The following is an 11,522-nucleotide window of genomic DNA, read 5'->3' as shown; positions in this document are numbered from 1 at the left end:
TGATACTGTGTGTGGATGCTTTCTGCAAGCACGGGAGACTATGACGCTGCTGCAAGCCTCAGGATACAGACCAAGCATGCATGCAGAAAACATGCCTATCAAAGGAGCATGCATGCATGGTTCCATCGCCGACATGGGGCAAAGACGTTCAGAAGAAAAGGTCCCGGCTCTGTCTCGACACGCGTGTGTACCAAAGGGAAAGGGCGAGATACTACTACTGCTGCTGCTGATGCTCTGTCCGCGAGCTTCGCGTGTGCGCTGACTCACAGCACTCCTTGCTCCTCTTCGCTTGATCGCGGGTACCTGCAGAGCCCGCTATCGCACTGTCCTATTTTTGGTTCCCCGGATGCGAAGTCGTGCAAAGCACAGAGAGAGGCTCTGCTTTTTTGCAGGTAGGTGTGCATCCATTATTGTGCGGCACCTTGCAAAATCCATGCACACACCTGCACTGTAATTTCCGACTTTTCTTGCTCAACCCACCCTCTGCGTCACTCTCGTCGACTTGCTCTAATCGCCCTCACGAATCCGCCACTCTAGGATGAGGCTGTGATACCTCTAAGCTTTGGGATGGAAGTGCTTTCTCAACCGCTCGCTCGCTTCGTAAACGGAAGTGCACCCAATCAAGGCTCTTTCGGGGTCTTCGTCGCGATGCTCCAGCGCTCATCCTTTCTTGTCCTATCGCGCATCTTCGCCATCTCATACTCAGCGTACTTTCGCGCGGTCTGGAAACACGCCAAGCGTGTTCGTTGATGGCAAGGCAGATCGCTTTCCAAGATCACACCCTCACACCCAGCGTCTCTGACAGACTCCAGAAACTATTTCTGGTTGCTCGGAGGCGCATCGCCATCTCTCCCCGGACAAAGAGGGCGTATGAAACTGAATGACCGACCACAAGCCGGGTTCGCGTAGAGGAAGAAATTTCCGTTCCAGCAATTGCTCCTTCTAAGCTTAGCAGTCATCTGCGTTGCAGAGATCAAAGGAGAAAGCTGGCGCCGAGTGTCGCATCTCTCTATCCTTCTTCTTTGCTCCATCGTACTTATCTGTCGAGCCTGTATGAACAGCAGGGATCGGTTTAGCTCTGGGATGTCCCGGATGATGATCGACGCCCTCCAGCAACGTACCCCCCCTCTTAAAACGAGGCACTATATTTGCTTCACGCCATCCGTGCGTCTTGGCTTCTCGAGGATATCCATGTGTATTCTCTTCTATATCGTCGATCCTCCACATCGCCGTGATGTATTCTCCTTTTTTTAAAGTAAAAAAAAAAAAAAAAAAAAAAATTAAAAGAATGTAGAGATGAAGCGGCACAATCCATTCGCTAAAAGTAGAGCTTGAATGGGGACCTAGACGCGATGGTCTCGCTATTTCTCGAGACGTATCACTACGAACAACATCCCCGGCATGTGCTCTCAATAAGCTTCCGAGGAGTAGAGAGACACAGTAGGAATGTGCCAATGACACAGACGATCCTGACATCTCGACAATCGCTTACGCGTTGTTCCATCCTGACGTTTGGGAAAGTACAAACGCTACTTCCAAGGTTGGAAAGTTCTGCTCAATCACACACAATCGTTAAAGAGAAATCTAAATGACCGTTGCTAACACGGTTTCTAGAGCCATTGGAAATCGTTTTCCATTTCAGCCAGTCTTGCCCATCTTAATATTACGCAGCAACTTCCTCGCCAACTTTGGTCTCCGTCCACCCTCTCTTTCCATAAACGAGTTCCTATCCCAAGTTTAGCCCCCAGTGGGGCCCTGTTACTCTCCTCAAAACATCCTAATTCCCGGGTCTCCATTTACCTGGCTCCGCGATCATATGTGTTACTCATCTAACCCTGATGCTGGTTTAAGCATTACAAAGACTAAACGATCTTGTTCCGTGGTGACGGTTTCGAACAGTGTCTGCAAGCTGTTTGGCGACAAAGAGAGGTAGCGTAAAAATGGACGGTAAAATGTGGCAGAGTACATGCCTTCATGCTTGTAGAAACTCAACTCCTAAAATCTAAAAAAAGGAGCTTTGTCCTCCCCCTTCAACCACATCGCACTTAGGATGTGGAAGACGGCTGGCTCAACATAGCCGGTGGTTGTGCTACTGCTGCTGCTGGTGTCGACCCATTTGTCTGATTATATACAGTTTGCGTCGGTTGCGGAGTTCCTGAATTTTGGCGACTTGGAGTGAGTGTCGCACTGTTTGAAGTCGGCTGCATCCTCGGTTGACCTTGATAAGCACCACCTGTTGCAAACGGCTGTTGTTGGGGGACACCAGCTGCACTGGGCGGGCGATAGTAGCTTGGATTCGATGCCGCAGGCGCCGGCGTTGAGTATCCTTGACGTGGTTGATTGTACTGCCCTTGAGGCGGGACTTGCGGTGAGTTAGTTCGAGCGTGAGGCGATTGCGTTTGCATGTAGCCGCTGTACATTGGTGCCGTCCCTTGAGGACGTTGCTGGAATGATGTTGTCGGTGTCTGCTGATAGGCAGTACGTTGCGGCTGTGGTGTACTGTAAGGGGCCGGATTGTAGCTCGGCTTATTTGCTGGAGTGTTCTGCATCTGAGGAAAATGTTGATTTCCTGGTGCTTGATAACTCCCAGGACGGGGGGTGCTTTGATTGTAATTCTGCGAGAACGAGCTTCGATTCGCGGGCTGTGAGTAGTTTGAATTATACGTAGGCATGCTGGACGAGGATCTGTTGTACTGGATGGGAGCTGGCCGCGATTGACCCTGCGCCTGTGGTGTATAGTAGTTGCTTGAACCGCTTGGCCGCAATTGCTGTGGTACTGGCGTACGACTGTATTGGTTTGCAGTCGCTGGATAATTTGCATAGCTGTTAGTAGGGGTTCGTCCCGCCTGTGACTGTGAACCTGCAGCAGCTGCGTAAGCCTGCATCTTCGCAGCACGGGTGGCTTCATCCTCTGCCATGACGCCCCGAGCATCCTCCGTCTCGATCGGAATCGATGTCTTGATATTCAATTCCTCGAGTCGATCTCCATTGAGACGAGCCACGACATAAGGCGGTAGCTGGTTGATAAGCACAGCCAGCTGAAGTTTGAGAGTTTTGTATACCTCCAGCTCAGCGGATGATGGCGTTGTAGGTGTGCCCATGAGATCCGTGACTGGGTTGTTTTGCCCAACAGTGGTGCGAGCGCTCGTGCTCAACGACGTGTTCCGTATCCGCTGGAATGATGCCAGCGTTTCGAGGAGGTCGGAAACTTCCTGAAGTAGTTCATCCATTTCCTTCTCCGATTTAGTTTGCTCCGCATCCCACTCCAAAATCTTAGGATCAAAGTTATCGACGAATTCTTTGAGTTCCTCCATTTCTATTTTCTTCTCTTCTGGGGTCGGTTCAGGAGGTTCTTCAAGCAAGGCTGGATCAATGACCAGTGTCCTTTGAGCTAATCGTTCCTCCACTTTGTCAATCCAGATCTCATTGCGAACATCCTTCGGTACAACCGCCGAAGAGTCGTCATAGCTCGGGGCAAAGCTTCCGTACACTTTGCGGAACAAAGCATCATTCCTTGCCTTGCGCAAAGCTTCTTTCTCGCCTTCGGATGGTGGTAGAAACGCCTCACCGGTACTCAATGCTCTATCGCGCTGTCTTCTTTTTGCTTGTGGCGACGTTGGTTCTTGAGGCATATCCAAACCACCATAGCCAAGCCATTGACCCACTGCCAACTTGTCCGTGAAATAGTTGTAACTATTGCGACGAGGAGGTCGCGTAGGGCCATCCACGCGCACAAATTCCACAGTGTTTCCTGTGGTTACTAGCTTGCTTTTTGGTGGTTTAGGAGGCTGCAATTTATACTTGTCAGCTGTTGATGAAAACAAATCTCCGATCGTTGTTCCCTTTTTCCTCCTGCCCAAGTTGTCGGTCTGCACTGGAGGGATATTCGTAGTGCTGATGAAACCGGGGAGACCAGACTCGCGCAGTGGTGGTATGCCATCGTCGATCTGTCCAGGAGTGGCATGCTGGAAACTTGAAAACAGTTGTTTCGGAACAGGAGCATTCGCAAAAAGTGTTAGCACGGGCTTTCCTTCGCTAACCACATTCGTATCCTCTTCTTCTGACTTTACTCGAGCATCCGAAGACAGATGTACACTATCTTCCGTCTTCGACAATACTTTTCCGCCCTTGACCAACTTGTGCCGTTCCTTTTCAGCTTGTATTATGTTGCGGAGGAGTTTTTGGAAAGACGTTGTGCCAATCCACAGTCGAGTCTCATCAGGTGTCAATGCGGACGGACGCCCGTACTGTGTCTGTGGGAGTGACAGTTCTTTTGCCCTGAGAGGCGCCAGAAGAATTTCGCTAGCAGCTTCAACGTCTGCGATCAAAGCGTCAAAACTGTTGTAAACATTGCCTTCTATCCGACCAGAGATTGTGCGAGGAATTTCTGATAGTTTCGCGCGTTTGACTGACGGTTCCGATGTACTTTCGTCTCCGTCCTTGAACAGAGAACATGTTAAGATCGAGGGCGTGGTATCGTGCCTAAGATTAGACGTAGCGTTAGCATCTACAATATGGCAAAAGTCATCACGATCGACACGGCCCAGCTAAACCGCAGTGATCGCGACAGTGCGTAGCCATGCTTACATTCTCAACACCTTCAGCATGTCCTTCAATGACTCCCGCAGCTCGGGGCTGCTTTCTTCCGGCTTCGACTCACGCGCAACATCCGGAACAGCGCCAACGGTTAGTGGTGCTGGCTCGCTATCCTCTCGTTTGCGCTTTGTGCCCGAGTTAGCCGTGCTGGTGTCATCCCCAACTGGTGGTGTCACGGCCCCATTCGTCGCAGGTTCAGCAGTGGCCGTTGCCATCTTTGTCAGCGTACAGAGGAGCTCCCAGGAGCGCAGTGCAAGTTTGTGGTGGGTGCGATGATGCGATGAGCGACGATGATACAATGTTCGACGCGCACAAGAACGCGGGATATTTGGAACAGCCAAGGGTAGGATGTCGTCCGTTGTCCAATCTAACGCAGGCTTCAGCACATCAAGACAGTATTTATCCTTCTTGCTAGGGCTGCAGCGCTGCCGATTAGCCGATATGGCGAGCCCAGACAGATGCGTGAGCTACGTCAATGAAGGAGAGAATGTATTTGTCGCAAGCGCTGGCTCAATCTTGATGGGACAGGCCAGGACTAGCTTTGGCGAGGGATGCGTAGGGACTTGTGAAGTTCGCGCGACCGCGAAAGGGAGCCGCCCGATTTGGTTGGCGGTCACCAGCGGCAAAATCGCGCTGTTGCTCATCAACCTGCTGCGACTTCAAAGCAAGGTATTCACCTGATTCGAATTCTACCATGTTGTTTCACATCAGACGTTTTGAATATTGCTGTATGGCCAATGAACTACGGTGCGAGGCATCGCCATACGCATATGGGTCAGGTTATTCTCCTCAATATATCATTCGTATCCGCTCTGCACAGCGTGATATTGCATCATTTTATGAGCTTGTCGCCAACTTTGTTTTTTGCTGTAGCAAACTCTTTTTAGTTTGCAAAGATTCTACTGAAATAGCACATCGCGCTGCACGCCATGTCGTCTAACGTACGAGATTTTGACTCCGTTAGAGTCCTACCATAGCGATGCGCAGGAAGATGCTTGTATTAGAAACACGTAAATGGGTCAGAATTTTGTTCTAATTTAGTATATACATGTGTACATTGGGCTTAATTGTTCACGGACCCCCTCAAAAAGATGGATATGCTTCACCCCGATATTATCATGGTGGTTGTCTCGAACTTACTGCATTGTCGAAAAGCAGACGCCGCATTGTTCCTAGTTACCGCTATTCTCAAGTCGATATGCCGTAACCCAAATTGGTAAAGATGCGGAATTTGTTTTCATTTCTAGATGTTGTGGCTGCTTTCTGTCGGGCTGGCAAACCCCGTTGACTTCTGTTGCTCCCTCACGCAGAACAAATCCCCCAGACTTCTGTATACCCATTCTCCAGTATCGAGATATTGCCTAATCACTTTGGGTATGACTGATTGTCTCGCCAATAACGGCCGGGGAGTAATCCACCGACGAAGCCCGTTCGGTCTGCGTATAAATCCGGTATCTTGAGGTGGTACGTGTAAGCGTCTTACGCCTCGACCCTTGGAAATGGTCCACCTGGCGTACACTTCCATCAGCCATCGAAAAATCAAGGAATCAAGCTCCTGCGCCAATGCGTCCCCTTCAACCTTCTCAACGACGCTCAAAATCCATTTTACTTGTGTTTCGTTGACATTGACTCCGGCCACAAGATAATTGGTGATGCCGGCACGAACAAGAGCGCGGGACATCAGAGAATGTATTGGTGCTTCCCTGACTTTTAGATATTTGTAGCATAGATATACGTTCCGGAAGCGCGTGCGAATCGAATATGTTTCATCCCTAGAAAAGGCATCTGCACATCTGTGCACAAGATCTACCCGATCTTGGCTTATGGCACATCTTCGCAAGATGCGGTTCCTTAGAGGTACATAATGACGGTGATCGAAGCGGTCCAGGATCTTGAATATCTCCGTGCTGTGTACTCCGGCTTTTATCAAGGCTGGTGGAAGCTCGGGAACACGCGATATATTCGTAGCACGATCTTTATAAAACTTCAATGCAAGTCGAGGATGCATTACCGCGAGCCGAGAAACGATATGCAGATTTGACTGTGATGAGAACCGAATGCCCGCTAAACGAGCCTGGCTACATAATTGAGCCAAAGCATCCACGCCATACACTCCTTCGCAGAACTCTAGTAGTAATTTCTGGATAGGAGGCGTGAGCCTGCGGCGACGGTGAAGCGAGACAAGAAGGCAGACTATGGAGTCGTGTGGGTGTGGACTATTTTGAAACAATGTCTCAAAGACAAACTGGTAGTCACCTAAAACGGCGACCCATTTTGCGACCTCTCGCGATTGAAATGATTCTGAGCCACCACTAGCATCGCCATAAACTAGTGACTGGCGCTTCAAAGCTCGGCGCTTTGGTGGAATGGGAAGTTTTGGGATCCAAAATCGAAGTATGGCATCACCCACTAGATGGTGTCGTGATATTTGAGTGAAGAATTCAGCGAGGTCAAGAGGTCCAATCCCTTTAGAAGCAAGAGTTTCTAAAGCGGATGTCCAAACGTTGTGCGGTAATGACTTTTCTAGACATGAAAGCCAGCGATTCAAGATACGCCAGCGGTGGTTTGTCGCTTCGAAATCGGCCGAGAGCAGCTTATGCGATAGCAAAGCAGTGGCTCCAACGACTTCGTGCACAGAAACCAACGCTGGGTGAAGATCCTCGAGGAGCTTGGTTAGAATATCATAAGTCATCAAACCAGAATTTTTGTGACTGTGAGCTTCAATAGCCCAGCGTACAAGACTTTCCTGCAGAGTTAACTTCTCATTTGGATACTCGGCCAGTGGAAAGGCATGCTGATAGAGCTCAAAGAGAAAAGCGGAATTCCGTGACGTCCGCGATTTATCTAGAATGAGCCGCGCTATATCTGGTGAAATGTCTTGCGTGCGACAAGCTTTCAGACCGCGCCAGATTGCACGCATCCAAGAGTCTGCGATATTCGAGGAGGAAACGGTGGCAATACCATGTACGAAGCTGATCTTGTTGATGGCATCGGTCAAACCAGGCAACTCGTGATCAGATAAAAGACCAAGTTTGGCGCATCTTTCGATGAGTTGTTCTCCAGCCTCCACATCAGATACATTTAGCTTTCGAGTACCAAGCTCGGAGACCAGGCTTGTCAAATGTTGCGCTTCTGGTATGTTCAGTCGAGGATTTAGCAGAAAATCCAAAACCTCCGTCCATCTAATCTCATCGTCGACTAAAACGCGAAATGCGCTTTTACAGAAATCAACGTGCTCTATCCCAAGCTCATAAGCTACGGCGGCAAGTTGGACCATTTCTTCGACACCGACATATCTAAGTTTCTCTTGAAGGTGAACCCAAGCGGTCGCTCGATCGGCAGTACTCTTTGCGAATTGAAAGAACGATGCAGAGTGTTCTACAAGGTCGCCTTTGTTTGGTATCGAGGTGAATATAGCGTCCGATTCGCTGCTCAGCCCCAATCGATCAAGCCATGCGGTATCATTGAATGCTGAATACGTTAGTTTCTTAAACTGGTCAATTGTAAAACATGTAAAAACATACTAGTATTGCTCAAAGTCTTCTCTTTCTTGTCCGGTGGCTGCCAAATCACCTTGTCCAAAATAGGTTCGTTTCTGCCGAACAATATGTTGGGATCTACCACGGGCGCCGCACCTGCTCCAGCCAAAGCCATCATCCTCCTTTTCGCCAATCTCCTCTGAGCTTCGAGAGGACCTGGGACATTGCTCCCGTACCTCTTGGCGCCGTAGGAGTACCTCAGAAAGTGATAGAACGCTTGAGACAAGACCTCGTCGGTCACCCAGACGCCATTCTCGAGGGTACGGCGGCAGGAAAGCTGCGCCTCGTAGCATAATCTCCTCTTCAGTGGCATCAAGCTGGTAGGGAGTGTCAATGGCCAGCTCGCATTATTTGTTCTTCTGAGCTTTCGCGCGAGCTTAACGATCGGAGCTGGGCTGGGAAAGAGATGGTGTGCCTTGCTCCCTTATTGCCTGCGTAACATTTTATCACGTGACAATGCACTTTTCCCTACAAATAACTTGTTCATGATCCCATAGTTTTAGATCAAGAAATGGTGAAGTAGGGTTCTCCATTGCACAAGATGGAGTTTGATAAAGGGGCGCATCGATAATCCAAGGAATTGATAACCATAGTACGAGGCAATACAATAATCGTTCATCAAGCTCAGATGATAGAATGGCGGACACAAATACTGAGTTGGCACTCTATAAGCATGAGCAGTATTTCTCACCATTTTGCGCTGATCTTATTGTTAAGTTATGGAAACAAGGACAAGTTTGTCACGATATGCCGATTGCGTCTTCACGTGACCGCGCTCGTTCTTCATTGTCTCCGCCGCCGCCAGGCAGTTTCGGCTCTGTTCTGTCCTGAAACCAAGACTAACTAGCCCAAAAGAATGCAGGCCTCAACGTTGATCATTATTTCACATTGGATATCCAGCTGCAGGAAGCTGCTCCAGAGTCTACAGCATTGTAGCATAAGTCGACTGGCTTCACAGACGTCGAGGATCGGGCCACCTATTATTGGTGGAGACGAAAACAACACGCAGCCCAAAAGCCCTACGAGGACCTCAGCTTAGGTTACCCCAGCATTGAGCCAAGCAATTAGGTCATCACCAGCGAACTCCACCCTTTCTTTGTTGTCGATATCAGTCTTGGCAAGAAGACATCAGTTCGTAGCGCTCCGATGGATAGAACAGCGCCAGCAAAGCAATCCCTTCATTCCTCGCGCCGTTTGCACCCAGGTTTCAGAGCTCATTTCTGGAGCTGCTGCGCCCCCTAAAACGCAACGGGCTCCATCCGAAGTCCCGGCCCGTATGCGAGGAGACCCTCTTGATTACGCGGACATCGACCATTTTGACAGGACCACCCACACCAGTCCAGCTAGCCCATTTTATTCCCCTTGAACAGTTTCCAACGCGTTGCAAGGCCTTGTGGGGCCATGCGCAAATCGTTGGCGATGGACCGCCCAAGGTTTCGTGCTGATAAGTGATTTATGGACATGGCTTTCGCGTCTCTCTAGAGCTGTCTTCTCCTTTCCTGCTTTCTGCTTTCTGCTTCTCAGTGTTTCTTCGTCCATTCATAAAAGGCTTTTTCAATAAATCACCGCTCGTTACAGTTTTTTTCGTATTGATGCGAGAATGGCTCAAGTAAGTCTTCTGTGAACACAAGCTTTTGGCCCCTTGTGCTAATGGCTTGACGCAAAGCTTGGCCTGTTGTTAGCGACCTCCCTCCTTGTAACTCTCGCTTCTGCTGTAGAATTCATCACTGTGTCTGGTGGCAATTTCATCACAAACTCCACCGGCAAGCGATTCTCTATTATTGGTGTTGAGTACGAACTCCACGACCGTCGGTTGTTAACCCGTCGATATTGACAAGTATTACAGTTATCAGCCAGGCGGCTCCTCCGGATTTTCTACCACTGCGGATCCACTCAGTGATGCTACGACATGTCTGCGAGATGCTATCATGATGCAGCAGCTTGGTGTCAACACCATCCGAGTCTACAATGTCGATGCCAATCTTGACCATTCCGAATGCGCGTCTATCTTTAATGCTGCAGGCATCTACATGATCATTGATGTCAACTCCGGATTGTATGGAACGTACATCGATCGCACCGACCCGGCATCTACCTACACTCTTCAATATCTTGAGCATGTCTTCGGTGTCATGGAAAATTTTGCTCCATTTCCCAACACGCTTGGCTTCTTCGCCGGAAACGAAATCCTCAACCAAAACTCTTCATATGAAGCACCCATGTACATTCGCGCCGTGGTTCGTGATATGAAGGACTATGCTAGTCACAATCTCGGCCGATCAATTGGCGTTGGTTATTCAGCAGCTGACGTGGACACGATGCTGTCGGATACTTGGAACTACTTGGGTTGCGACTTGGCGAATAGCTCAACGTCAAACATCGATTTCTTCGGTTTGAACGACTATGAATGGTGCGGTGACTCTTCATTCACACAGTCTGGTTACAACAAACTCGTGGAACTGTTCAGCGGAACATCCATACCTGTTTTCTTCTCCGAATATGGATGCAACCAAGTTGAGCCACGTACATTCACCAATGTTCCAGTCCTTTACGGTAGTGAAATGTCAGTTCTTTCAGGTGGCTTGGTCTATGAGTATTCCGAAGAAGGCAACAACTACGGTCTTGTCGACATCAACTCAACGAGCGAGTTGACTGTGATTGTGGACTACAACTACCTACAGGAAGAGCTTTCGCAGCTTGACATTAAGTCTCTACAGTCGATCAACTCATCAGCAACTGCGGCTGCTGCCACGTCATGCGCCCCTTCCCTCATCACTGAAACTAACTTCTTGAATGCTTGGGACCTTCCGACACCCCCGTCTGGCGCTGCAGCTATGATCACCAGCGGTGTTTCCACTGGCTTTGTCAAAGGATCAGTTGTCGCTGTCACCGAGACGACTATGCCGGCCACAGTCGTCAATAATACAGGCTCTACCATTACGGGTCTCAGTCTGGTGCAGCTGATGTGTACTGACAGCAACTACCCAGGTTTGATCAAGGATTACACCTCAACAAGCGTTTCTTGCAATTACGCTACACCTGGACCAAGTGCATCAGCCACAAAGAAGAGCGCTGCTGACAAACTGGATGTTCGGGCTACAAGTGTGATGCTGGCTGCGCTAGTGATGCTTCTGACTTTGCTATAGATGTACTGTTAATTGGAGTTCATGGTGCAGGAGCTGGGGGATCCTTACTGCTTCAGCACAAAATTAGAAACATTTTATAATTGCAAAATGATTTCCGGTCACAGTTTTGGCAGGAACAGGCCGTTTTGAAGTGATCAATGATTCAGTAAAGTTCTGGAGTCCGAAATTCCGATATATGATAACTGTTACAGCAATGTTGACAGTAAGCCGTATGACGTGTAGATTTCTCATTTCACTACAT

At 49.1% G+C, this 11,522-nt stretch overlaps 3 protein-coding genes across 3 annotated transcripts; 1 reads left to right on the top strand and 2 right to left on the bottom strand.

Annotated features, from left to right (window-relative positions):
- Positions 1-1,549: 1,549 nt before the first annotated feature.
- On the bottom strand, positions 1,550-5,122 carry PV09_05844 (uncharacterized protein). The gene is made up of 2 exons (XM_016359402.1): positions 4,588-5,122; positions 1,550-4,482 (listed from the first exon to the last, which is right to left on the bottom strand). The coding sequence occupies exons 1-2, from the start codon at positions 4,809-4,811 to the stop codon at positions 2,046-2,048; spliced, it is 2,661 nt and encodes an 886-aa protein (XP_016212651.1). The 5' UTR covers positions 4,812-5,122; the 3' UTR covers positions 1,550-2,045.
- Positions 5,123-5,616: 494 nt separating this feature from the next.
- PV09_05843 (uncharacterized protein) lies at positions 5,617-8,489 on the bottom strand. Its single transcript, XM_016359401.1, has 2 exons — positions 8,121-8,489; positions 5,617-8,067 (listed from the first exon to the last, which is right to left on the bottom strand). The coding sequence occupies exons 1-2, from the start codon at positions 8,446-8,448 to the stop codon at positions 5,840-5,842; spliced, it is 2,556 nt and encodes an 851-aa protein (XP_016212650.1). The 5' UTR covers positions 8,449-8,489; the 3' UTR covers positions 5,617-5,839.
- Positions 8,490-9,528: 1,039 nt separating this feature from the next.
- PV09_05842 (uncharacterized protein) lies at positions 9,529-11,402 on the top strand. Its single transcript, XM_016359400.1, has 3 exons — positions 9,529-9,744; positions 9,802-9,926; positions 9,982-11,402. Exons 1-3 carry the CDS (start codon positions 9,736-9,738, stop codon positions 11,279-11,281), a joined length of 1,434 nt encoding a protein of 477 aa, XP_016212649.1. The 5' UTR covers positions 9,529-9,735; the 3' UTR covers positions 11,282-11,402.
- Positions 11,403-11,522: the final 120 nt, after the last annotated feature.

This window comes from Verruconis gallopava, assembly GCF_000836295.1.
Source record: "Verruconis gallopava strain CBS 43764 unplaced genomic scaffold supercont1.19, whole genome shotgun sequence".
Taxonomy (NCBI): Eukaryota; Fungi; Ascomycota; class Dothideomycetes; order Venturiales; family Sympoventuriaceae; genus Verruconis; species Verruconis gallopava.
The sequence above is the reverse complement of the archived record's forward strand: the minus strand, read 5'-3'. Positions and strand labels throughout refer to the sequence as shown.

Coding starts and splice junctions, on each gene's coding strand:
- PV09_05843 (XM_016359401.1), bottom strand. CDS start 8,448: ATGCCACTGAAGAGGAGATTATGCTACGAGGCGCAGCTTTCCTGCCGC. Junction 8,068..8,120: donor GAAGACTTTGAGCAATACTA/GTATGTTTTTAC, acceptor TAACGTATTCAG/CATTCAATGATACCGCATGG.
- PV09_05844 (XM_016359402.1), bottom strand. CDS start 4,811: ATGGCAACGGCCACTGCTGAACCTGCGACGAATGGGGCCGTGACACCA. Junction 4,483..4,587: donor ATGCTGAAGGTGTTGAGAAT/GTAAGCATGGCT, acceptor GTCTAATCTTAG/GCACGATACCACGCCCTCGA.
- PV09_05842 (XM_016359400.1), top strand. Junction 9,927..9,981: donor TTCTCTATTATTGGTGTTGA/GTACGAACTCCA, acceptor CAAGTATTACAG/TTATCAGCCAGGCGGCTCCT.